The 27,299-nt window shown below is 46.0% G+C and overlaps 1 protein-coding gene across 2 annotated transcripts; it reads left to right on the top strand.

Moving 5' to 3' along the window:
* VPS51 (VPS51 subunit of GARP complex) lies at positions 1-26,666 on the top strand. Of its 2 annotated transcripts, XM_040328554.1 has the most exons (10): positions 1-247; positions 6,080-6,209; positions 6,354-6,500; positions 8,227-8,446; positions 14,877-15,585; positions 18,694-18,909; positions 21,833-22,051; positions 22,208-22,329; positions 23,467-23,554; positions 26,311-26,666. In XM_040328554.1, the coding sequence occupies exons 1-10, from the start codon at positions 77-79 to the stop codon at positions 26,569-26,571; spliced, it is 2,283 nt and encodes a 760-aa protein (XP_040184488.1). In that variant the 5' UTR covers positions 1-76; the 3' UTR covers positions 26,572-26,666. The 2 variants fall into 2 exon arrangements, with proteins under 2 accessions (XP_040184488.1, XP_040184489.1); XM_040328555.1 differs by lacking the exon at positions 1-247 and having other exon boundaries at positions 6,125-6,209; positions 6,310-6,500.
* Positions 26,667-27,299: the final 633 nt, after the last annotated feature.

The raw sequence follows: 27,299 nt of genomic DNA, 5'->3' as shown, positions 1-27,299 counted from the left end.
TCTGCGCTTGTGCAGAAATCCGCAGCTGGTACGCCTGCGCAGTTCAGCGTAGGTGGTGCTGTGTGGTATAGGAAATATGGCTGCCACCGGTAGTATGGACGAAGAGGATATGGGGAAAAAACGGAAAGCTCACGGAATGTTGAAGCTGTATTATGGTATAACGGAGGAAGGGAAGAGCGGCGAGAGGTTGTTGGATCCCACCGATATTGATGGCGTTCACTTCAACCCCGACATGTATCTGACTAAGGTGACGTCATATCCGGCCATCAGTGCTGAGTGTCCTGTGCTGTGTTATGTATACGGAATAGACTTCATCCTTTATATCACCCTGACACTCCATGCCACTCAGTACAGATCAGTGGAGATCATGGTTCCTGTGAATTGCTCTAGAGTTGGAGAGAACAGGAAGTAGAGACACCTCTGCCAGGTTTCTTTTTGACTGTGTCCTTTTAGGGAAGTTTCCCTGTACTTCCTGTTTAGAGACACACAGCAGGAAGTGAGGAGAGATCTCTCCAAGGGGAAGGAAGTCTTAGGTATTAGTTCAAGGAGTAAGTGTCCCAAATGAAAGACTTCCCTCTCCGTGTACTACATCCGTGTGAGGGCCATGTGTGCCCCCATGGGGATGTACAAGGTGTTCTGTGCATTCCTGTACAGGAAATCCTAATCATGCCAATAGGGTCGCAGTGGCTGCAAGGACAGATTTGCTGCTGGCAATGTGACATCCATGTGTGTGCATGACCCCGAATACACATTGGTTGCACCCCGGACCATGTGCCTGTACAGCTGTCAGATTGGGAACAGAGATGGGCTCGGGCATATTCAGGTTCTTAGTCCCAACCCACCTGATCCCGCCAGGAAGCTGACACTGCACACCCCTAATCACAGACAGTAAGATATTTCCTGATCTGTGCAGCTGCGAACCAGGAAATGTCTCACTGCCTGTGATTAGCCATGTGCAGTGTCGGCTTCCTGGCGGGATCAGGCAGGTGGGTTGGGACGAAGGATGAGCTCCGGCGTGTTCGCATCACCCCACGTGCAGAGCCCGCCAGGAAGTCGGCGCTGCGCTAATCACAGGAAGTGAGACATTGACCGGTCTCTGCAGCTGCGCATCGGGACAATGTCTCACTGCCTGTGATTAGCGCAGTGCCGACTTTCTGGCGGGCTCTGCATGTGGGGTGTGCGGACGCGCCGGAGCTCATCCTTCGTTAGATGAGCGCCGAATCAGAACACGCGCGAGCCTATTCCTAAGACCCCTTTCACACTTAAGCACCGCTAAAACAATGTTAAAGCGCCAGTCATTTGTCTTTTGGGAAACACTGTTCCCAGGAGAGAGCGGGGACCAGTGACGGCGCGCCGCGATTCTCGCGCATGCGCAGTAGTGAATCGGGCAGTGAAGCCGTTAGGCTTCACTTCTTGATTCCCTCCACGAGGATGGCGGCGGAAGCTGCCGAGGACCGAGCGATTGCTCGTCCTCGGCTGCCGACATCGCGGGCGCGCTGGACAGGTGAGTGTCCATTTTTTAAAAGTCAGCAGCTGCAGTATTTGTAGCTGCTGACTTTAAAAAAAAAAAAAAATGGCGGAACCTTCGCTTTAACATCGCTTCTTGGGTGCTAGCGGGGAGTTTTTCTTAAGGTTCTTTTGGGAGCGTAATTAGAGCGATCCCAAACTGCCCCAAAGATGCTGCTTAGGGCCCTTTTCACACAGGGCGGATCATTAATGATCCGCCTCCGTGTGTCCGTAAGCTCAGCGGTGATCGCTCCGTTGATCCCCGCTGAGCCGCCGGCTGACAGGGCGGTCTCCACACACTGTGCAGGGACCGCCCTGTCTTTTCTCCGCTCTCCCCTATGGGGGGGATCGGATGAACACGGACCATGTGTCCGTGTTCATCCGATCCGCAGACGGAAGAAAAAATAGGACATTCTTCTGTCTGCAAAATCTGATGTTTGTGGAGGCGGGTGATTACGGGTGTCAGTGGATGTTTATCCGCTGACACCCGCAATCACATAGGGACCAATCTATGTCCCTTTTTCATCCGCACACGGATGGATGAAAAAGCGGACATACGGTCCGCACGTCTGAAAGGGGCCTTACATTACTTTTTTTAATGTCCCGCAAGTGCACCGCCCCAGTGTGAAAGCACGCATTGCAATGAATGGGAGGCGGTTTTCAGAGGCAATTTCTAGCGCCAAAACGCCTAAAAAAACTGCCTCAGTGTGAAAGGGGTCTAATTGTCCGTATTGATATGAATGGGGCTGCCTGTACAGGGATATTCGGAACATCGGTACATCCCCATGTGGGCACACACTATACTGTAGTACATCTGTCTGAATGAGGCCTAACTCAGTCATGTCATGTTTTCCTTCCAGGGGCTGCATTGTGACACACTGGCTACGTGTTGGTGGGATTTTAACATTGCTGACTATGTAACGCATACATGCTGTGACAGGAAAAGTTGACTAATGCCCCGTACACACGATCGGATTTTCCGTTGGAAAAACCTTGGATTGCTTTTCCGACGGAATTCCACTTAAGCTTGTCTTGCATACACACAGTCGCACGCAATTTCTTGGAACGTCAAGAATGCGGTGACGTGCAACACTACGACGAGCCGAGAAAAATGAAGTTCAATGCTTCCGAGCATGCGTCGGAATTTTGCATGTCGGAATTGCTACAGACGATAGGAATTTTTTGCGTCTGAAAATTTGAGAACCAGCTCTCATTCTTTTGCTGTCAGAATTTCCAATCATGTGTACAAACATAACCGAAGACCAAACATTTTTTTTTGGAATGCAGAGTGTATAGCACACCTGCTAGTTTTTATTGCCGTCTGTCCCCCCTCTTAGGGAGATTCTTCCTTTCTATTTGTTCTGTTTACCATTTTCACTGAAAGAGAAAGTAAATCCCACATTTTGGGTTGTCCCCAGAACAGTAATAGCAGGAAAAATCTTACAATGAAGACACTAGTTCTGGTGACATTGGGGACAACCAGGCAGGGTGGATTTTGATTTAAAGCGGAGGTTCACACAAAAAGTGAACCTCCGCTTTTTACGGTGTCACATTTGGCACCTTTCAGGGGGGAGGGGTTGCAGATACCTGTATAAATCGGGTATTTGCATCACTTCTGGGTTCTGACTCCCACGGGAGTCCCGCCCCTTCACGTCACCCCCGCTGTCTTCTTGGAAACACTGTTTCCAGGAGAGAGCGGGGACCAGTGACGGCGCGCAGCGACCCTCGCGCATGCGCAGTGGGGAATCGGGCAGTGAAGCCGCAACGCTTCACTTCCTAATTCCCTCACCGAGGATGGTGGCGGAAGCAGCCGAGGACCGAACGATTGCTCAGCCTCATCTGCTGACATTGCGGGCGCGCTGGACAGGTAAGTGTCCATTTTTAATTAAGCATCCGAGTGCATACGATTTGCAATGCATTGTCTATCTCTACGTTTTCCCGTCCGGGCCCGTACGTTTTCAATACTGAAATCGTATGCGGCTGACGGACGGGAAAACCGTAGTGTGAACCCAGCCTTAGAGGTGGCGGGCAGTAATTTCACTTTTGAGTGAGAGTCCACTTTTGGCTGAACATGCACTATGCAGTTCAGTTGTACGATATCCTCTAGATCTATCAATGTCTACCTTGTTTCCCCTAAAATAAGACCTACCCCGAAAATAAGACCTAGCGTTATTTTCCAGGAGGGCTGCAATATAAGCCCTACCCTGAAAATAAGCCCTAGTTTAAAATGTTTGTAACATCCTATAATCCATACTATTACAGTAGTATATAATGTACAGTGTGTGTGTTTCTGTAATATAATTGTGGGGAAGAGAGCGGGTCACAGAAGCGCTGAACGAAGGTATTTGGTACAATTCTATTACAGAAACACACACATTATATACTACTGTAATATAATGGATTATAGGATTTTACAAACATTTTAACTCCATTCACACTGGGGATTCCTGACAGGCAGGGAGAGAGAGGGGGAGAGAAGACAGCACATTACATGGTAAGACCTACCCCGAAAATAAGCCCTACTGTGTCTTTTGTTGCCAAAATTAATATAAGACCCGGACTTATTTTCGGGGAAACACGGTATGTAGTGTAAGAGCCTGTGCGATTGGATGGAGATTGTATAGGTTTGTCCCTGTATTACATAGAACTAGTAACTTGAATCAGAATATACAATCAGTTTTCACGGACACCATTAGACAGTTGTCACCAGAACAAGTGTCCTCAATGGAAGGTTTCTGTTCTATTCTTGTTCTGGTGCCAATTCAGTGGTCATCAGGACAAATGGGGAACCAGAGCAAGGAAAAAAAAAACTGACTAGGGTTCTAATCCCTCACCAATCTAAAAGTAAAAAACAATACAACTAAGAGATTTTTAGTGGGGTGTCTATTCCGGAAAGTAGGAAGGATAGCCATTTAAAGTGGAGTTCCACCACATCTCTGTTAAAAAAAAAAAAAAAGTGGAGTTCCACCCAGAAAAATTTGCTGTTGCAATGCGTAAGTCCGTAATCTGCCTCTTCAGTAACTGCAGTCTGTCTACTTCTTCATCCTCTTCTAGTGAATGGGGCGCGCTGCTTTCTGGGAACTGTGTGAAATCCCAGAGAGCAGCCGCCCATTCACAAGTCGGCGCGAGACGCGCGCATGCGCAGTAGGAAACGGGCAGTGAAACCGTAAGGCTCCCTTAGTGTGGATGGCGGCGCAGGACCTACACTGATCGAGGGATCGGCATCGGGGGGCCATGAGCGCAGGCGAGTAGGACAGGTAAGTGTCCTTATTAAAAGTGGAGTCGAGGCGTTTACTACAATGATTTCCAGCTTCTAGAGGGATCCCACAGGTACGCTAGATACAGTACATAGTTACACTGGTCTAAGGATCAATGTAACTGTATTAAAAAAAATCCACACGTGGAATTCTTTTAGTTTTTCTGGCCCGGATTCAAAGAGAATTGCGCTTTTTTTGCGGAGGCGCAGGGCAACGATTTTGCCCTGCGCCCCCGCAAATTTGCTCCGCTGCCCTCGATTCACGGAGCAGTAGCTCCGTAAATTGCGAGGGCGCGCCGGCAAAATTGCCCGGCGCTAGAGCACGCAATTTAAATGATCCCGTAGGGGGCGGGAATAATTTAAATTAGGCGCGCCGAGCGTAGAGCGCATGCTCCGTCAGGAAACTTTCCCGACGTGCATTGCGGCAAATGACGTCGCAAGGACGTCATTTGCTTCAGAGTGAATCACTTACGCAAACGACGTAACATTCAAATATCGCGACGCGGGAACGACGGGTATCCTTTAGCATTGGCTGCCCCTACTATTAGAAGGGGCAGCCTTACGCTAAACACGCCGTACGGAAACGACGTAACTTGCGTACGCAGGGCTCGCGCAACATTGTGAATCGGTGTTAGTATGCAATTTGCATACTATACACTGAGCACAATGGGAGCGCCCCCTATCGGGCATCGCAAGAATGCAGCCTAAAATATGCGTGGCATAAGAGCATTATGCCACGCAGATTTTAGGCTGCAGTCGGCGTTACGATGTTCCTGAATCGGGAGCATTCGTAACACCAGAGCAAGTAAGCAGGCGCAATTGCAACTTGAATCTGGGCCTCTGTTTTTATTGCACACAAGAATAGCAAAGTGTGGAGGAAGAATGGATGGTGGGTGGTTGGCATCTGTTCAAATCCCAACCACGGCACTACCAGCCTGGAGTTTGCATGTTTTCTCTGTGCCTGTGTTTCCTCTGGGTACTCCGGTTTCCTTCTACACTCCAAAGACATGCTAGTAGGCTAATTGGCCCCAGTATGAGAGTGTGATTTGGGGGCCTTAGATTGTAAGCTCCTTGATGGCAAGGACTGATGTGAATGGACTATAAATGTAAAGCGCTGCGTAAATTGATGGCGCTATATAAGTAAGTACCTGTAATAAATAAGCATTCTATTTTCTAATATCTGCCTTGATATGTTGTCTAGCGTGGAATGTCTCTATAATACATTCAGTCTACTGTTTTTATATTTTTGGAATTATATTTGTTAGGTCAGTTAAATGGAAATGGAAATTAAATAAGTTTTTATATTTGTGTCTGCAGTTAAGAAAAGAAAGTTCTCTGGCAGAGTTGATGGATGTTGAAGCTGATATGGTTCGCCAGATACGCGCTTTGGACAGCGACATGCAGACCTTGGTGTACGAGAACTATAATAAGTTCATATCGGCTACAGGTAAATGATAGGAGGGCATAAATGGATAGCAGATTGTGTTTGTTTCTGACTTTACTGATTTGGCTAGCTTTTGGTTCTCCAATTGATTTGCATAATAAAGATTCCTAAGATCTGCTGAACAGATGTCATCATCCAATCCTTCAGATACCATTCGTAAAATGAAAAATGATTTTAAAAAGATGGAGGATGAGATGGATGGACTGGCAGCTAACATGGCAGTAATCACCGAATTTAGTGCCAGCATCAGCAGTACCTTGCAGGAGAGACACCAACATATTACCAAGCTTAGTGGTGAGTGATGTCAATGATAATTTATCCTTGCTGTGTATCAGTAGACAAAGGGGAAATGTATGATTATCAGGAGGTTACCATAACAGTGTATCTTGTCACAATCTTCCTTTGATTTCATAGACGTTTGAACCAGCTTTCACTCATCTTTGACATCTCCCCATTGTGGATCCAGACAGCAGTAAAAACTTGGACTCACTTTTCTTAAAATATGCTTTTATTGCTGTTTGCGTCTCTAATGGAGAGATTTCACTTCACTTCCTGAAGGACAGAAGGTGCAAAAAAATCTCCCAGACAACAACAGACAGTGATAAAAATCGGAGAATGGATCTAGCCCTTCTCCACTCCAACCCAAATTTTTTTTTTTCAGTTTTGGATAAAGTTGGGCTTTAAGCAGGGATGCCAAAGGGAAGTGCAACACAGTGGCTAGGTTGGCTTTATTAGCCCTGCAGCACTATAGGCCTTGGTTCGAGACTATCTCCAAGGTCCCCCTGTGTGTGCATGGATTACCTCCTGTTCCTCCTGTTTCCTCCCACACACCAAAGATATTTTGGTAGGTTAATTGGCTCTAATATGTTTATGTATGGAAGTGAGGTAGGTCTGTCAGGGCAGGGACCAGTGTGCATGCACAATATGTAAAGCATTGCATAAACTGTCAGCTTTATATAAATTCCTGTAATAAAATGAAAAGCAAAGACGTGCATAAGTCCACTAGTTATGAATCACGTTTCCAGCTAGTCTCTGGGTGTCCATATTGATGATGATTTTGTTTTGCTCATGGAGGATCCAAGTACTGTATATACTCGAGTATAAGCTGAGTTTTTCAGCTCTTTTTTTTCGGTTGAAAAATACCCCCTCGGCTTATACTCGAGTCAGCGTACATGAGTCCATTGCCGCCTGACCTCACCGTGCCCATTGCTGAATCCGATCTGTGTACCCGAGTCCGTGCGGTGTTAAAAACTTGTGCTCCTCCTTGTGCTGTTCCGTTATAGGCGGAACACTGTTTCCCAGCAAACACGGTGTTCAGTGTTCCGCCTATCACGGATGCCCTCTTGTCTATCATGGACGAGATGGTGCCCGTGATAGGCTGAACACAGTGTTTGCTGGGAAACCGAGTGTTCCGCCTATCACGAAACAGCACAAGGAGGAGTGCAAGTTTTTAACACTGCGTGGACTCGGATACACAGATCGGATTCTGCAATGGGCACGGTGAGGTCAGGCTGCAAATTACCATGGGTGCTATGGTAACGGGACCTGCCGTGGGAACCAACTGGATCCTGCCATACTACGAGTACACCCAGGGAGACTCGCATCCCCACAGTGATGGCACATTCCTAACGTTACAAACAGTAGAGAGAATGTAGGTGAGATGATGGTCGAGTTGAAGGGCTGCAAATGGGCACAGTGAGGCTGAAAATGGGCATTGTTGACCCTCTTTTCCGCTTACAGTAGCTGCTGCATTCTCACCCTAGGTGTATACTCGAGTCAATAAGTTTTCCCATTTTTTTGTTGTAAAATGATGTGCCTCGGCTTATACTCGGATCGGCTTATACTCGAGTATATACAGTAATTATTTGCAGGGTCCAGATACAGAGTTGTGTTAAAATTTTCCAGGATTTAAATCTAGTGAGACATGAAGAAAAGCCTTTTCCCTGCTGATTACTTTACAATCATATTTTAAATAGAATTATAATGAACAGTTGTTAAACTATTTCATTCTGCTATCCAGGTGTGCACACCCTCCTGCGTAAACTGCAGTTCCTGTTTGAACTCCCTGCTCGACTGAAGAAGTGCATTGAAATGGGTGCCTTTGCCCAGGCTGTGTCATATCATACTAAAGCTAAAAGTGTGCTCCAGCAATACCAGCACATGCCTTCCTTCCATGGCATCCAAACTGATTGCCAGGCCATCATGGCGGGCTTGGCACATACACTGCGCCAAAGATTCAGGTATTGATTTTTCCTGTTAAGCTATTCTACTAAGACAGTGGGTTGTCATATTTGTGCTTGGTTTATTGTAATGGGGCTAAGAAAGGAAATTTGGAGAGTGCCATTTCTGACCTCAAGTATGCAGATCAGGAGCTCCAACATTCCTCATATCCATGTTTGTTCCTGCTCAGTAACGTAAAAATATTGTTGCCAGAGACAGCTAGCATTTTCAGAAAAATATCAAGCAGTGCCGACCTCTGTATTTTTCCCTGTGCAGATTTCCTTTGTATAGAATGTTTTGAATATATTTTATGTACAATGTACTGGACTAAGAAATGCATTTTTTACCATGTACTCAGGTGAACTTTTTATTATTGTATATTTTATATATGCACTCACAGCCATCTTTTAGTGCACCAGGGGTTACAGCTGCAGGTTTGTCTTCAAAGTGATTTACTACTATGGTTCGAGTATCCTGTGTAATTTGGTCTCCTGCTATTCAGATCTAGTCACGACTGACACCGAAAGGGGTCTGTGCAGGGGCATACTTCTCTTAGTTCAGAACTGAAAAGCCCTGTACACACGACTGGGAATCCCATCGGGAAAAAAAACGTTTTTCCCGACAGGATTCCTGGCAGGCTTGCCCTGAAAAGCCATGTATACACACGACCACACAAAAACCCGCCGTTCTTTTAAGTGGCAAGAACGTGGTGACGTCATCGACTACGACAAGCCGGTGACTCGTCGCTGGCCATCTTGCTACACCCCAGACGTTGTATGTTACTGTGCATACATCAAAGTGTTATCGATCATGCACGGTTTTTCTACCCTGCAGGTAAGCATACAGGCGACCGGTTTTCTCGGCAGGAAACACTCTGCCGGAAATCCCGGCGAGAAAATAGATAGCAGGTTCTCTATTTTCCCGTTGGGATTCCCGGCTGTTTTCCTGACGGGAAAACTGCTAGGGAGCATACCCACGGCCGGGATTCCCGGCCAAATGCTCTCCTGGCAGTTTTATTTTCCTGCCGGGAAAACCGGTCATGTGTACGAGGCCTAAGCATTAGACAAAGGCAGTAAATAACCAAAAAGGCAGTGCTGAGCTTTATCACTAAAATTCCTCAACCCTTTCTTCTGCTCAATAAGGTTACACATCACTTTAATGTGTTAGTATAGAATTAGAAGAGGGTAAAACAGAGCTTAGAGATTTATATGTCTAATAACAGTAGCTGCCCAACTGAATGTGGCTGTGCCTTAACTGCATGCAGTGCACGTGGTTGTGGTGTGGGTTTTCGCACATGGACTCAATTATTCATTGAGTCGCATTCATCGTATTCAATGTTTTGGATCTTATGTCACTATAAGTATCATGTTTATTGCATTTATTGTATTTTATGTTATGGATCTTATGTCACTATGCTTATGCTTTGACACGTCTAGCGCTGCACTAATTATCTATATTTCCGTTTACTTTGTTTGAGTGCTGGCTGCTTCCTGTTTTGTGGCTTAGTGCAGTTTTTTCACCCGCTATTTTTATTTCTATTAAATTTGCGGTGCTATTCGGCCGCTAGCGGGGGTAAAACCGAGAATGGGTTAAAAACCACTGCAAAGCACCTCTGCAGAGGCGCATTGCTGGCGGTATAGCAGCGGTGTCCCATTCATTTCAATGGGCAGGAGCAGTAAACACACCACCCCAAAGATGCGGCTAGCAGGACTTTTTTTACCGTCCGACTCCTGCTAGCGCACCTCTCTAGTGTAAAAGCCCTCGTGGCTTTCACACTGGAGACACAGCAACAGCTGTTTAGGGTCAGTTTGCAGGTGCTATTTTTAGCACAATAACGCCTGAAAACCGCTCCAGTGTCAAAGGGGTCTTAGGGACCAGTCCCATTGCCACTTCTTGTAGTTCTGAAGCCTCTGCAATAGAACCCCCACCACCAGAACATGTGTCCACATCAGACAGGCAGTGATGTGGACACCTGGAAGAAGGACCCACCTGATGTAAACAAAAAAAAGAGAGAAAGCTTGGGAACTGAACCTTGCATAACTGAGGCTTCCTATAAGTAAATGGGGCATTTAGAATTACATTTTTTAATGATCAGCTATAGGTAGAGGGAGCGTGTCCTTGCTTTGCTCAGAGTTGGGCTTTAAGGGATGCACTAGTGAAGCAATGGCTTTCAGGTGGAACCACAGTGGGGAGAAACAGGTTCCAACATACCTGGAAGTGTCGTTTGCTAAAGATCTCAGCAGTATCTGTAAGTCTGGAATAGCATGAAGGTTCCTTCCAACAGAGGCCATCCTGAAAAGGATAATATATGTATTTCAAAGAAGCGCTATGATTAGGATGCATCATAGCAGAGTCTTTTTGACCCCCCCCCCCATTTCCTGATCATGTGATCACTGTGGTTAGCTGTCACATGATTGAGAGCCTTCCCCATAACTCGCAATCTTAAACCGAGACTGGGAGCTAGCTGTCTGTGATAGCTCGGTTACTATGCTGGGAGCCCCAGTCCCTGTTGCCGCACATATGCATTACATGATTGCCAAATGGTTAAAAATTGCTAATATCCATTATGCTTCTTAGGCCCCATGCACACGAGAAGCAAATGCAAACACATGTAAACTCAAGTTTTCAAAGGCAAAAACCAGCGTTTAAAACACCCCTATTTGCCACTGCGTTTTGCTGCGTTTAACAGCGTTTTACCGCGTTTGCGGCTATCAGCGTTCATAACAAAGACATTGTAGACCCTCCCAAAGCTTTGAAACACAAAAACTTTTGCGTCTGAACCCAAAATTTTGCGTCTGAAAAAACGAGCCTAAACCCAACTGCTTTAAAACGCAAAAAAAACGTGAATGTGTGCATGGACATATAGGATAACATTAAATGTGTTCATTTATTTGTGTTCAAATGCCTCTGAACTCGAGTTTACCAGCATCTCGTGTGCATGGGGCCTTAAAGCGGAGTTCCACCCTATTTTACAACTTCTTTGCATTCGTTTTTACACTGCCCCTTTAAATACATTTGGGATGTTTTATTTTTGTCTTTTAAAAACTCACGTTTTTATCTGTGAGTCTCTTATTCCCCCGCCGCGGCGGAATGGCCCCCCCCGCCGCATCCAGCGCTGCTATGCCTCCTGGGATATGTGTCTCTTCAATCCCAGGAGGCTGGGCTGAACATCGCAGCCGTGGATGAACATCTCGGGGGGCGGGAGGGAGGGCAGTGCCGCCCATAGAGGTGGTGTCCTTCCTCTTCTCCCTCTCCAACTCCTCCCCCGTCCTAGCTCCTCCACCCGTCCTAGCACCGCCCCCGTCCTAGCTCCGCCCCCGTCCTAGCTCCTCCACCCGTCCGTCACCGCCGCCCCCGTCCTCCTCCCTCCACCACCCGCCCACCTGCCATCTGTCTCCGATGCACGGAGATACAGATCATCAGGCAGAGAGAGCAAGTCTCACTCTGTCTGATAGATCTGTATGTGAGAGCACCGAGCATAGTACAGCCCCGCCTCCCTGTACATAGAAACAGAGCTCTCTGCACTGTGTTACAATTCTAGTGCAGGGAGGCGGGGCTGTACTATGATCACTGTACTCACATACAGATCTACACAGACCGAGATCCGCTCTGTATGCCTGATCATCTGTACCTCTGCACATAATGTCACCGCACTGTCACCGCACCGTCACCGCACCGTCACCGCACCGTCACCGCACTGTCACCGCACCGTCACCGCACCGTCACCGCACCGTCACCGCACCGTCACCGCACCGTCACCGCACTGTCACCGCACTGTCACCGCACCGTCACCGCACCGTCACCGCACTAACATCACCGCACCGTCACCGCACCGTCACCGCACCGTCACCGCACTAACATCACCGCACTGTCACCGCACTAACATCACCGCACTGTCACCGCACCGTCACCGCACTGTCACCGCACTAACATCACCGCACTAACATCACCGCACTGTCACCGCACTAACATCACCGCACTGTCACCGCACTAACATCACAGCACTAACATCACAGCACTGTCACCGCACTAACATCACCGCACTGTCACAGCACTAACATCACCGCACTAACATCACCGCACTAACATCACCGCACTAACATCACAGCACTAACATCACAGCACTAATGTCACCGCACTAACATCACAGCACTAACATCACCGCACTAACATCACCGCACTAACATCACCGCACTAACATCACCGCACTAACATCACCGCACTAACATCACAGCACTAATGTCACCGCACTAACATCACCACCGCACTAATGTCACCGCACTGTCACCGCACTGTCACCGCACTGTCACCGCACTGTCACCGCACTGTCACCGCACTGTCACCGCACTGTCACCGCACTGTCACCGCACTGTCACCGCACTGTCACCGCACCGTCACCGCACTGTCACCGCACTAACGTCACCGCACTAACATCACCGCACTGTCACCGCACCGTCACCGCACTAACATCACCGCACTAACATCACCGCACTGTCACCGCACTAACATCACCGCACTGTCACCGCACTAACATCACAGCACTAACATCACAGCACTGTCACCGCACTAACATCACCGCACTGTCACCGCACTAACATCACCGCACTAACATCACCGCACTAACATCACCGCACTAACATCACCGCACTAACATCACCGCACTAACATCACCGCACTAATGTCACCGCACTAACATCACCACCGCACTAACATCACCGCACTAATGTCACCGCACTAACATCACCGCACTGTCACCGCACTGTCACCGCACCGTCACCGCACTGTCACCGCACTAACATCACCGCACTGTCACCGCACTAACATCACCGCACTGTCACCGCACCGTCACCGCACTGTCACCGCACTAACATCACCGCACTAACATCACCGCACTGTCACCGCACTAACATCACAGCACTAACATCGCAGCACTAACATCGCAGCACTAACATCGCAGCACTAACATCGCAGCACTAACATCACCGCACTAACATCACCGCACTAACATCACCGCACTAATGTCACCGCACTAACATCACCACCGCACTAACATCACCACCGCACTAATGTCACCGCACTAACATCACAGCACTAACATCACCGCACTAACATCACCGCACTAACATCACTGCATTAACATCGCAGCACTAACATCGCAGCACTAACATCGCAGCACTAACATCGCAGCACTAACATCGCAGCACTAACATCGCAGCACTAACATCACAGCACTAACATCACCGCACTAACATCACCGCACTAACATCGCAGCACTAACATCGCAGCACTAACATCGCAGCACTAACATCGCAGCACTAACATCGCAGCACTAACATCACCGCACTAACATCACCGCACTAACGTCGCAGCACTAACATCGCAGCACTAACATCACAGCACTAACGTCACAGCACTAACATCACAGCACTAATGTCACAGCACTAACATCACAGCACTAACATCACAGCACTAACATCACAGCACTAACGTCACAGCACTAATGTCACCACCGCACTAACATCACCGCACTAACATCGCAGCACTAACATCGCAGCACTAACATCGCAGCACTAACATCGCCGCACTAACATCGCCGCACTAACATCGCAGCACTAACATCGCAGCACTAACATCGCAGCACTAACATCACCGCACTAACATCACCGCACTAACATCACCGCACTAACATCACCGCACTAACATCACCGCACTAACAAAATGAATTTATTGACAGTGCACATGTCTGGTATATGTATACACACCACATATATAACAAGAGATATATATCATCTTGTTATGTAGATATATCTGCACAGGAACAAATTATTTATTATATTTACTGGTTCCTGGAAGGAGGGGGGGGGGGAGAGGAGGGGAGGAGGGGAGGAGAGGTTTGCTTTGCATAGATAAGGGGCGGTAACTTCCTCTGACAGTCCCGTTGCTATTGAAAACTGATCTGAAACCATTACACTGCTTCTACAGCACTGAGCATGTGCGAGGCTGAAATCCAGGAAGTCATACAGTCTGGCTTCATGATGCCCACACTTAAGATGGCCCCAGTCAATTTCTATTTTATAAAGTGTCTAAATGCTGTAACAACCTAACAAAACGGACCTTAGTTTACAGACTAACTGTACTAGAATACATTCAGCTTGTGTATTACAGGGGTATTTATATTTAAAACGTTTTTTTTTTTTCAATTTGTGGCCGGAACTCCGCTTTAATGCTCTTAATTGAGACAAGTACACACTATAGAGGGAAATGCAGTGTTCCTTCATGTTTGAGGTTTACAATCACTTTAAAGTGCAGCAACTTAGTCAATACAATGTAATAGGTGTCTTAATTACTAATTTTGGCACGGACAAGGTCCCTATCTTGAATGATCATTGATTTTTATTTTCTTGTTGACATATCTGTATCTTTTTCTAATATCATGACCCTCTCCTGCAGGGAGCCCTCTTCTTCCCCCCAGGAACTATCTGAATGTATTGAACTGCTCTTGAGTCTGGAGGAGCCAGCTCACCTGCTTTGTGATGAGTTTCTAGCTCACGGACGTGGACGCTTGGCTTCTCACCTCTCTGATCTAGAAGGGGCCAGTGACATCCTGGAATTTGTTGACCGGGGCTGTGGTGGTTTTATTAGTGACACTTGTCTCCTAGCAGCTTCTTACCAGAATCTGTTCTGTAAAGAATCGGGAAGCACAGCACAGATGGCTGAACGGAAGCTTACCACGTTCTTAGATGAGCTCAGTGAAGGCTACTTTGAGATAGTTGAGAAGCGGTTGCGAGAGGAAAAGAGTCCAGGAGACAACTCGCTATTAGTCCGGGCACTGGACAGATTCCATAGACGGCTCCAGGCACCATCCAAATTAGTACCGGGGTGCAGCTTTAATCGGAGAGGAACGGAGATTGTGGTTAGAGCAGCACAGGAGCGGCTGGCTCAATACTTACAGGCTTTAAAAGAATTCTTCCAGGGTTGTATAACGGATGTTCGACAAGCACTTGCAGCTCCAAGAGTTCCTGGGAAAGAGTCTCCAGCATTGGGTGAACTACTAGCCATGCTCTCTGGTTCTGTTTTAAACCAGATTAAATCTGTTTTGGCCTCAGTGCACCTATTCACAGCTAAAGATGTGGCTTTCTCAGACAAACCATACTTTAAGGTAAGCGCAATTGGCATTTTAAATGGAACTTCAGCCCACAGGTATTTAATTTTAAGATGTTTTTTTTTTTTGAGTTTACATGAGGTAACTACAGGGTGACAATGCTCCCCTAACAACAATGGGGTAAAAAAAAGCAGACGCATTCATCAAAGTACAATAGGACTCATGTCAACTATACAAGAAATTAGGGTTGTCCTGATGCCACTTTTTTATGACCGAGTACAAGTACCGATACTTTTTTTCATGTACTCGGCGATACCGATACTTTTTTTAAAATGTATCCATGGGTCCCCAAATGCAGCCTTGTCCACAAATGCACAGCACCTGCAGGGCACGAAAGAGGAAAGCTGCTGTGCCTGCATCCCCTTTAGACGTGATTTCCTATTGGGAGTTTTTTACCAAAAATTACATTTTTGTTGCTCAGTTTGCACCAGCCTTTTCCCCACAATCACATTCGTTAGTGCTTCTCCTGGCATAAATCAACAGAGAATTAGTCAATTGGATTAACACTCAATCCCTTTGTAAAAACCCTCCTGTTGACACATGTGAACATTGATTTAAATGAGAAATAGTCCAAACCAGTATGGAAAGTTGCACAGCGAATGACAGCTTAGTCAGGCTCTGGTCTTACAGGGCATGAAGGATTCTGACTGACACTGCATCTTCTTTGAAAATCATTTGCCCCAATGAACTCTGATGGATGAGTTATGGCAGATCTACACTGATTTACTACAAGAAAATTGCTGCTTTCATTTGAATAGCTGTGTGTTCCCCGCCGCACATCATATATAGCCCCTCCCCCTTGTCCTGGCACTTTGATAGACAGATCACCTGTCCAATCCTGGGATGGGTAATCTGTCTATCAAAGTCCCCAGAAAAGGGGAGGGGCTATATATAACGACGTGCGGCGGGGAACACACAGCTATTCAAATGAAAGCTGTTATGTTCCCCGAGCGCTGATGAACTAGACAGCGGCAGAAGCGCTCCTCCATTAGTGGCATGTTTTACATACCGGAGGACTGCTCTGCTCTCCGCCTGCTAGCCGCCCCCTCTCAGCCCGCTCTCGGCCCTGGTGAAATAAAAAAGTATCGGTGAAGCATCGGGAGCATTTGCGCGAGTACAAGTACTCGCGCAAATGCTCAGTATCGGTACCGATACTAGTATCGGTATCGGGACAACCCTACAATAAATGTAGGGGGATTGACAATGTAAACAACAGTGGCGTCGGGAGGGGGCTGGAGCCCTGAGTGGGTCCCTAAAAAGCCCCGGGTCTCGGGCATGCACAATTCTGTTATTAGCCCCGCACGCCAAACCGGGACCGATTTGACCCCGAGCATGGCTGAGTGACATAGCAGGTCCCGCCTTTGGTGTCTGCAGCACCTATGATGGAAGTTCCCACTGGTCCAATGCCAGCACCGCGGGACGTGTGACGTCTATCATAGGCGCTTCAGGCTCCAGAAGGTGGGAATTACAATGCGGCTGCTGCGTTGCTGTGAGAAGATCCCCACTCGACGGGCGGTCAGCTCTCCTATCCTGTCCTGTCATGGCTCTGGCTGCCTGGAGTGCCTGCTGTCTACTTGACTGTCCCAGATGGCCACGTCACCTGAAGTGTGGGTCAGATAGGCCAGTGTATGTCAGGTGGATCACTGTAATTCAGTGTGAGTCAGTGTATGTCAGGTAGGTAACACCCCGGCGCCCCTGTAGCCCCCCGGTGTAGGGCTCGGACTTCGGGCTGGTCTTTGCCACCTAGCTGATAAAGAATATATAATTGTTGGCACAGAAGGGATCTTATGGGATAGGATTATCATGAAAACAAAGGGCCAGATCCACAGCCAGCCGCCGTAACTTAAATATTGCCATTTAAGTTGCACGGCCGGAAAATTTCTACCTAAGTGCCTGATCCACAAAGCACTTACATAGAAATTTTCGGCTGTGTAACTTAAATCCGGCCGGCGCAAGGCGTTCCTATTCAAATGGGGCAAGTCCCATTTAAATTAGGTGCGCTCCTGCGCCGGCCGTACTGCGCATGCTCACAACGTCATTTTCCTGACGTGCTTAGCACGGTTTTACGTTGCGCCGGTTTTGAGAATCGCGACGGGCATTAAAAAAAATAAAAGGGTTGCGGCGGGAAAAAAAAAAATTTGAAAAAAAAAAAGACGGCGACACGGGATAGAAGGGTCTACTTTTACAAGGCCTAAACAGTTTAGGCCTTGTAAAAGCAGCCCTAATTTTACGATTGCAAACTAATACTTACGGAGAAAAAACGAAGCTGAAAAGCTTTGTGGATCTCCGTAAGTGCTAATTTGCATACCAGACGCGGCATTTCGACTCGAAATGCCCCCAGCGGCGGCCGAGGTACTGCATCCTAAGATCCGGCAGTGTAAGTCCCTTACACATGTCGGATCTTCTGCCTATCTATTGGAAACTGATTCTGTGGATCAGTTCCAAAGATAGAAACAGGGATACGACGGCGTATCAGTAGATACGCCGTCGTATCCCTTTTGTGGATAGAGAAAAGAGAGAATAAAATGCATTCAATCAGGTTCTACTGATACTTGTAGAGGGGGAGAACAGAGTAATCTGGCTTGGCCACATAGATTGATTGAGGGCAAGAGGCCTTCCAAATAAGCAGGATACACTTTTTGTCCTAAAATTACAGAATACATAGAAAAAACTTTTTGTGATCTGACGATTGGGGGAGATCCCTGAAAGGCATATTTGGTAGTGCAAAGAATGTACAAATAAAGTAAAGGACACCAAAATTTAAAGACAGAACTGCATTCCAGATGGTATGACAAACATCAAGGCTTGTTTTAGTTTTTAAATGAGTGGAGAAAATCTAGAACCTTTGCTGGGTTCTCGGTGGCATTTATATGCGTATTGAAGATTCCCCCTTACTTCTCATTTTGGTGATTTCTATCACTGGGACATAGAGATATAGCCTGCAATAAAAACTCTGCAGAGGTTCCGTCTCCTCCTCAGGTCAACACTAAAATAAATTTTTTTGTTCTGGAGCGATGAGTTGTAAAATATATCCATCATGTTTTGTTACTCCTCCTTTTCCAGCTTCTCCCTATCTTTACAGTTCTTTCCCTTTTCTCTTGCTAGGGTGAGTTCTGTAGTCAGGGTGTCCGGGAAGGACTGATTGTCGCTTTCATCAAGTCTGTGTGCCAGACAGCGCGGCAGTTCTGTGACTCCCCAGGGGAGAAGAGTGCCAATACACCACCACTGCTCTTGTTGCTTCTCTCTCGGCTCTGCTTGGACTACGAGACCTCAACCATCAGCTACATTCTGACCTTGACAGATGAACAGTTTCTGGGTCAGGTAAACCAACTGCTGCATTATATTGTGTTTTTGCTGAATGTGACCTCCAGTTAGGCTAAAAATGGTTAATAAATATAGATGGGCTCAGGCATGTTCAGATCCTAGTCCAAACCTACCTGAGCGATCCCGCCAGGAAGCTGTCATTGTCGTCTGTGAGCGGGGAATGCTTTGACTGCCTATGGTTTTCCACAGTACAGATGAAGCTTTCCTGGCGGGATTGAGTAATGCAAACTAAAGTTCCACTGCTGTTTACTGCAAGCAAGCAGGTTTTTATTACAGAGGAGACATGCAGTGTCTATTCTACAATAAAAACACATTTACTTGTCTGTTTGCATCGTCCACTGACATGTAAACTGAGCTGCACATGCTCTGCTTGCAGTGGCCGGCCCGATCCCTGTGTGCCTGAATGACGGCCTCTTATGCATGCGCAGGAGTGATGTCATATCACACCAGCCAATGAAGATTGCCAAAAACCAATACACAAAAGAGGATGCCAGCAAGGAAGATGGAGGGGCATGCCAACCGGACAGGAGCACCCGCAGAATAGGCAAGTATAGACATATGTCCTTTACAGGGTAGTTAGAATAGGCTTAGAATGGGTGTGAGAGCAGGTTTAGTTATAGTTAGGATTCGACTGACTGGAATTCTACTTTAAGTGGGTTTGGACTAGGATCCGAACATGCCAAAGCTCATCCCTATTCATTTTGCTGGTCTTTTGTGCCCAGGGTCATTGATCCCTAGATGCCCAAGCCAAATTTAGTCAGTATGTGTTGGTAAATTTGACACTATGCTAATGCTCATTTTCCTACGTGGAAATTTTTAGACCTAGAATGCTTTTTTATTTGGTACAATGTTTTAATTAAAAAAAAAAAAGATTTTGTTTTTCATGACTGTATAAGCTGCCAAATGGAGAACAATGTGTGTGTGTGTGTATATATATATATATATATATATATATATATATATATATATATATATATATATATATATTGTGTGTGTGTGTTTTTATTTTATAGTGTGTTTTTAATATTGTATCTCATAGTTAACATCTTCAAGGTGCAGTGATCACATGATCAGGAACCCATTTGATTCTTTCCCTTTCAGAGCAGTCAGTGAAATCCTGAACTGTGAACAGTGTCAACTGCTAGCTGTTAACAGGGTAACAACTAACAATACATACTGAAAACTAAAAGTACCATAGCAGAGTAACATATTGATATTAAAGCCTTGTTTGTTTTTTGTTTTTTATAACAAACATGTTATACTTACCTGCTCTGTTCAATGGTTTTGCACAGAGCAGCCCAGATCCTCCTCTTCTCGGGTCCCACACCAGTGCTCCTCCCTCCACTGCAAGCTGCTTGCTGTGGGGGCGACCGAGCCTTAATTTTAGTCCTGCCTAAAAACGCTGGCTGTGACACTGACCCCAACCCAGATCAGGCCCTGATCCAGCCATTTTACTTTACTTTATTTTTACACAGACTTTTATTTATTTTACTTCTCCTCTAGTGAGTGCTCCTGGCTTCTCCCTCCACTGCAAGCAGCTTGTTGTGGGGGCGCCCAAGCATGCACGCTCCTGAACCACGGCCCTGTGTCCATCCACACAAGGAGCCACGACGGAGCCAATGGCTCCCCCTGCTGCCAAAAGCCAATTAGGAGTGCGAGTCCCAGAGAGGCAAGGCTCTCGTGGACATCACTTGATCGAGAAGAGGCTCAAGTAAGTATTGGAAGGAGTGGGGCTGCCGCTCACAGAAGTTTTTTTTTTTTTTACCTTCAATGCATGAAGGTAAAAAAACTTCTGCCTTTACAACCACTTTAATGCTCCCTCAGTACTGGGCATCACGCGAGGGAAAATTAATTTATGGATTGAGGGTAGGAAGTAGTTAATAATGTGGGAGTTTTTCCTGTCTGTTATGAAGAAAGCAGCACCTGCACTGTTGGCTCTGTATCTGTCGTTTATACATCACTTATCTTTTGTGGTAGAGGGCTCTGTTATTTCCCCATTGCAAGCAATGGCTAGATCAGGGTGCCCAACCAGTGGCCCGCGGAGCCCTATGTTGTGGCCCGAGACCTCCTGCTCTGGGATGGAATACAATAGAATAGAATACTGTTATTAAAGGTAAGTTTATTACTAAAATCACAGTGTATATATGGGCATATCTGTTTTGCAGTGGTCACTGGGCTGCTTTTAAACTGGTTACCTGCACTGAGCCATAGACTTCTGTTACCTGCGTGTTTGGTGCGCTTTTATGAATGTGCACCACACGTACAAAATATAATAGAAGTCTTTGTCAAAGTGCAGCGGTGCGGGTAAACAACCATGCATCAGTGTGAAAGCAGCCTTAGGCCCCTTTCACACAGTCAGTCCGACCCAATCGGTCCCACCATTCACCTCTAGGGAGTGGCAGATGTAAATGGACTTGTGTCTGTTTACAAACGCCTACCCCCCAATCCGATCCGCAAAAAAAAAAAAAAAAAAAAAAGAAGAGTAGAGTGGGCTCTATAAAGTAGAGAGGGCTGCCATCCACCCGCTCATGCTCATTGTGACCCGCGACCTGTTAGCAAGTCGCTTAAGTGGCCCTCGCTCTTTAAAAGGTTGGGCACCCCTGGGCTAGATTACGTTCACAACACACACAATCCGTTTAACATCAGACATGCAGCTGTTCAGCACCATGGACAAGCTTTCTGGAGCAGTAGTATTTATTCCTAATTAGCCATATAAAACAAGAAATGGGCACTTCTAGTAAATAGTTATTTATATGGAGTAATTAAATGTGTCAGAACGTGCAATTTTTTGGTACAGGGAGGATGGTTTTCCTTTTTAGATGCTATTTACATTAAACACTAGTAACATGCATCTTTTGTATTGTTTCCAGAGTCTTTTCTTTGCTGTTCCTATTGTCATAGATGTCATTTGTTTTGTTAGGACCACTCTACAGTCACCCCTGTCAGTACGCTGTGCTCAATAGCTCGCTCCACTGCTCAGACCCTACTCAACCAGTATGTGAAGTCTCAGGGTCTAGTTGTTTCTCAGATGCTGCGCAAGAGTGTTGAGACTCGGGACTGGGTGACGACCATAGAACCACGGAATGTCCGAGCAGTTATGAAGAGAGTAGTGGAAGACATTACCAGTGTCGATGTACAGGTGAGTCCGCTTTTGTTGCCCAGCAACTATAATATTGTTCTGCTGTAATGACCCTCTAGTGCTGTGCTATCCTCTCAAGACAACACTAATACACATAAATGTTTTCATCTTTAAATGCCAATGTTTTTACTTGCATTACTTTATTGATCCGCACAGGTTGGTTTACTGTATGAGGAAGGAGTGCGGAAAGCACATAGTAGTGATTCCAGTAAACGCACCTTCTCTGTGTATAGCAGCTCACGTCTGCAGGGAAGATATGCACAGAGCTACACCCCCAGGTGAATATACAAGCAGAAAAAGCTACGTACCTTTTGTATTAGTACCTTCTTTAACCCCTTCATGATGGAAGGTAAAACCAACATTAATGCCTGAACCCAGTATTACAAATTTGATATGTAAAACTGTACACATCAATCATTTTTATTAGGTCTCAAAGGAAATGGTACAAAATATTCATAACAAACAGTAAAAGAAGAATATTGTACAGACAAAAAGCAAAAGTTTAGGGGACACAGGGAATTAAAGTGAGGGGTCAGCCGGGGGGGGGGGGGATGGGGTTAGCAGCAAGTATCATTAGATGAAACTAAGTGACTATTAAGGTCTAATTAGTGATGATTAAAGGACTTTTGGAGGAATGCCTTGATCCAGGAGTCCCAGAATTTTACAAAATGTAAGCGTAGAATTTTGAAGATGCGTCGTCATGTTTCATTGTTCCAACGTTTTATTAAAGGTAATGGGGATAGTAATATGCCTATAAAAGTTTTTAGGAGTACAGGCGGACCGTTCATTAAGGGTGCACGGGCGCCACCCCCTATTCATGTATTCGGCCCATTTCCAGATGCCGGGGGTGTTTTTTTTTTTTTAAGCACCCGATTAGAGCCAGAGGCTTCAAAATAGGGTGGACTTTGGTCGCAGAGCATTGCGCTCGGTGCCCACCCAGGTGTGTTAGAATAGCAAATGAATATTCACTATTCTTACACTGAATCGCCTCTCCGCCAATCAGGGGGCGTAGGTCTGATACCTGTTTCCTAAAATCAATAAATAAATGTGATCTTCAAAATCTTTGTTCTGGTGCACTTCTGCCTACTACAGAGGCCACATTGGCTTCTGTACTTCAGATCCATTCAAGTCTATAGAGAAATTCCTACCAGGAAGGTTACAGTCAAAACAACGGCCATAAGTAACTAACTTTGAAGCTGTGATCAGAGTACTGGGTTTATTTTACTTCACGCCCAGCAATTGCCTCCACATGATCTTTCAATCTGCACTTACTAGGTGGTATTATTACGCTGTTCAAGCAAAGCCATTTTTCCATTTGTTTTGTATATCATGTAATATTGTGTAGTTGCATTTGGTTGAATATATTGATACTTTTGTAAATTAAAACATTAATATGCTTATTTTGCTTCACTTAGTGCTCCCATGGACACCAGCCTTCTGAGTAATATCCAGAAGTTATTCTCAGAGAGAATAGACATATTTAGCACTGTGCAGTTTAACAAGGTAAAACGATCTGTTTTGTCAATATTTTTGTGAGTTTGCCTTTCTCTATAGTGTGCCCCTTGCCTTCCTTGTCTGACTTACTTTCCCTGTGTTAGCGGGCGAAAGCCTGCTGTCAGCTGAGGTCACAGACCCGGTTCAGGTTCTGAAAAGATCCCCACTATATGGTCAGGATTTGCCCAGAAGCTTGCACCGACAGCTGAATCAGCCTCTCAGAGTCTGAGCCAGCTGCTTCCACCCCCCTCCGCAGCCCAGTCCTCCCAGTGAGCGCTGAGAGGGCTGCCGACTGACGGTCACTGGCTCTCTGCAGGCTAAAGACAAAAAGCTGAGCGGTCAGCGGTGTTTGATTGCTCAGTTCTTAGTCTAAAGGCCTGTAGACACGATCCAATTTTATGGCCATAATTGTCTGATGGACGTGTGGTGTTGGATAATCCAACCGTGTGTATGCTCCATCAGACAATTGTTGGCTGAATTAATGACAACAAATGTTGGCTGTTCATGCTCACCAACTGTCTGACAATATATCTGTTACGTCGGTTTATTCGATTGTGTGTACACAAGTCCGTCCAACTAAAATCCAAAGTACAAACCAATGTTAAACATTATGACAACATTAGCAAAAGTTGCCCAAAGGGTGGCGCTAAAGAGCCGGAAAAACACATATTTAGGTTTTGTTGGCTGAAAATGGTCTGCCGTCTGTATGCAGAGTAAGTTCACGGCCTTCGGACCAAAATCCACGGGAAAGTCAGCTGGAAGTCCGATCGTGTGTACGAGGCTTTAGATGCGGCTGGGGCAGCTGCAGCTGGGATCGGTGCTACAGACACGTAGGTGAGTATGTGTGTTTTTATTATATTTTTTTAAAACCCTAATTTCTGTTTTAAATAAGGAGAGAATTATAGGCTTCTAGTCAGTGCAGTGTATACACCACACTGGTGTGTGGAGCTTAACCACTAGCCGACCGCGCACCGTCATTATACGGCGGCAGGTCGGCTCTCCTGGGCGAGAGCCCGTAGCTATACGGCGGCTCTTCGAGCCGCCACTAGGGGGCGCGCGCACGCTCGCCCCCGACTCCCGTGCGTGTGCCCGGCGGGCGCGATCGCCGCCGGGCACACGCGATCGCTCGTTACAGAGCGGGGACCGGGAGCTATGTGTGTAAACACACAGCTCTCGGTCCTGTCAGCGGGGGAAATGCTGATCTTCTGTTCATACAATGTATGAACAGAGGATCAGTGTTTCCCCTAGTGAGGCCACCCCCCCCCCCCACAGTAACACACCCAGGGACATACTTAACCCCTTCCCCGCCCCTAGTGTTAACCCCTTCACTGCCAGTGGCATTTTTATAGTAATCCAATGCATTTTTATAGCACTGATCGCTATAAAAATGCCAATGGTCCCAAAAATGTGTCCGAAGTGTCCGCCATAATGTCGCAGTACCGAAAAAAAAATCGCTGATCGCCGCCATTACTAGTAAAAAAAATATATTAATAAAAATGCCATAAAAATACCCCCTATTTTGTAAACGCTATAACTTTTGCGCAAACCAATCAATAAACGCTTATTGCGAAAAAAAAATTCCGAAAAATATGTAGAAGAATACTTATCGGCCTAAACTGAGGAAAAAAATAGTTTTTTTATATATTTTTGGGGGATATTTATTATAGCAAAAAGTAAAAAATATTAATTTTTTTCAAAATTGTCGCTCTATTTTTGTTTATAGCGCAAAAAATAAAAACCGCAGAGGTGATCAAATACCACCAAAAGAAAGCTCTATTTGTGGGAAAAAAAGGACGCCAATTTTGTTTGGGAGCCACGTCGCACAACCGCGCAATTGTCAGTTAAAGCGGCGCAGTCCCGAATCGCAAAAAGTGCTCTGGTCTTTGGGCAGCAATATGGTCCAGGGGTTAAGTGGTTAAAGAGTAACTCCACTTTTGTTCAGAAAAAAACATTCCCTTCTGGGTAATCCATGTACATTGGAAGGATTTTAACAAACTTTTTGCAGGTTCCTACCTTTTTTTTATTCCGAAGAAATAGTTGTCCGTCTGTCTAATGGGAGTGACTTTATAATCATCAATCAGCTGCTGCACTTGCCGGCTTCTAATAAGGAAAGTGTCAGGTTTTGCATCCCTTTAGATGTGATTTCCCCTTTGGGATTATCCCACCAAAAAAGCAAGGGATGCCGGAAATCTGATTTATATCTTAGTGCAGACTTCTGGGGAAATCAGTAAGCCAATCGCACAAGGGTTTTTTTACACCATCTATGTACAGAATGGTTGCCATATTGAATTGCATTTTACAGACAATTGCAGCGCTGCAGATTAAAAAGGAGAGGTATTTTTTTTTAATAACAGTCAATTACAATATAACTTGTGTAGCAATTGTACATGTTATAATATTATTATTGTTAAATTTTTTTCTATTTGCTATTTTTTTCCCACGAAAGTGAAGTTACCCTCTTATCGTTGCAGATTTATACTCTTATCTAGAAAATCCCAGGTCACTAGTATCTGGTTATTTCTCATCTGTTTTAAATTTAATAGATAACCGTACCTTTAATAAGGGGGGGTGTTAGGGGGCAGTATGCGCAGGAACTGTACGCTACTTTTTATAATCTTGTCACATGTTGATGAAGATATGTCTAGTTAAATGCACTGGGAATTGTTCATTTTTATGGTTTGTGCCTCTCTTGACGTTGGATTGTGTTAAAAAAAAGAAATGTGCGATTGCCAAGTGAACGTCTTGTTCTATTTGTCTTATCTCAGGTTTCTATCCTTACCGGTATTATAAAAATCAGCCTTAAGACATTCCTGGAGTGTGTCCGCCTCCGCACATTTGGCCGCTTCGGTCTGCAGCAAATACAAGTTGATTGTCACTACCTGCAGCTGTACCTGTGGCGATTTGTCAGCGATGAAAATCTAGTCCATTGCCTCTTAGATGAGGTGGTGTGCAGTGCAGCCCATCGGTGCCTGGATCCTTCACCCATGGAGCAAAGTGTAATAGACGTCATATGTGAGCGAGGCTAAGTTATAGACTGAAGATTTGTGTAATGTACTGTACATATATATACACATTTATGTGATCTGTATATACAAGCATGGAATAAAATGATGTAACAAAATTGGTAGAATGTGTATAACATTGAATGCTTGAGTAAGCCTGATGAGGTTTAGGCCTCATTCACACTGAAATTTCCTCTGAGCACAAATAAATGCAGACTTGACAGATTCGAAGTGTAATTCTACAATCATGACATTCACACTAAGGCCCCTTTCACACCGGGGGGCGGGAGGTGCGGTGGCGGTATAGCGCCGCTATTTTTATACTGTCGGAATTGCAGCATATTCGGCCGCTAGCAGTGCGGTTTTAACCCACGCTATCGGCCGAAAAAGGGTTAATACAGCCGGCAATGCCAGCGGGAAAGCCGCGGTGTCCCATTGTTTTGAATGGGAAGGAGCGGTAAACACAACGCTCCTCTCAATGCTCCAAAGATACTGCAGGCAGGACTTTTGGAGCGGTCCCGCCAGCGCATCGCCTCAGTATGAAAGCACTCGGGCTAGGACAGCCACTGATGTTTCTTCATTAGACCCCTTTCACACTGGATTCGCCTATAGCGGAGCGTTAAAATAGCGGTGTTTTACCGCAATTTTAACGCTCCGCTATAGGCGTATCCAGTGTGAAAGGGGTCTAATGAAGAAACATCAGTGGCTGTCCTAGCTTCATTCAGCAAGAGCCCACAGCGTAGCACTCGCCG

This window comes from Rana temporaria, chromosome 11 (assembly GCF_905171775.1).
Source record: "Rana temporaria chromosome 11, aRanTem1.1, whole genome shotgun sequence".
Lineage (NCBI taxonomy): Eukaryota > Metazoa > Chordata > Amphibia > Anura > Ranidae > Rana > Rana temporaria.
This window is presented reverse-complemented; position numbering and strand designations above follow the sequence as displayed.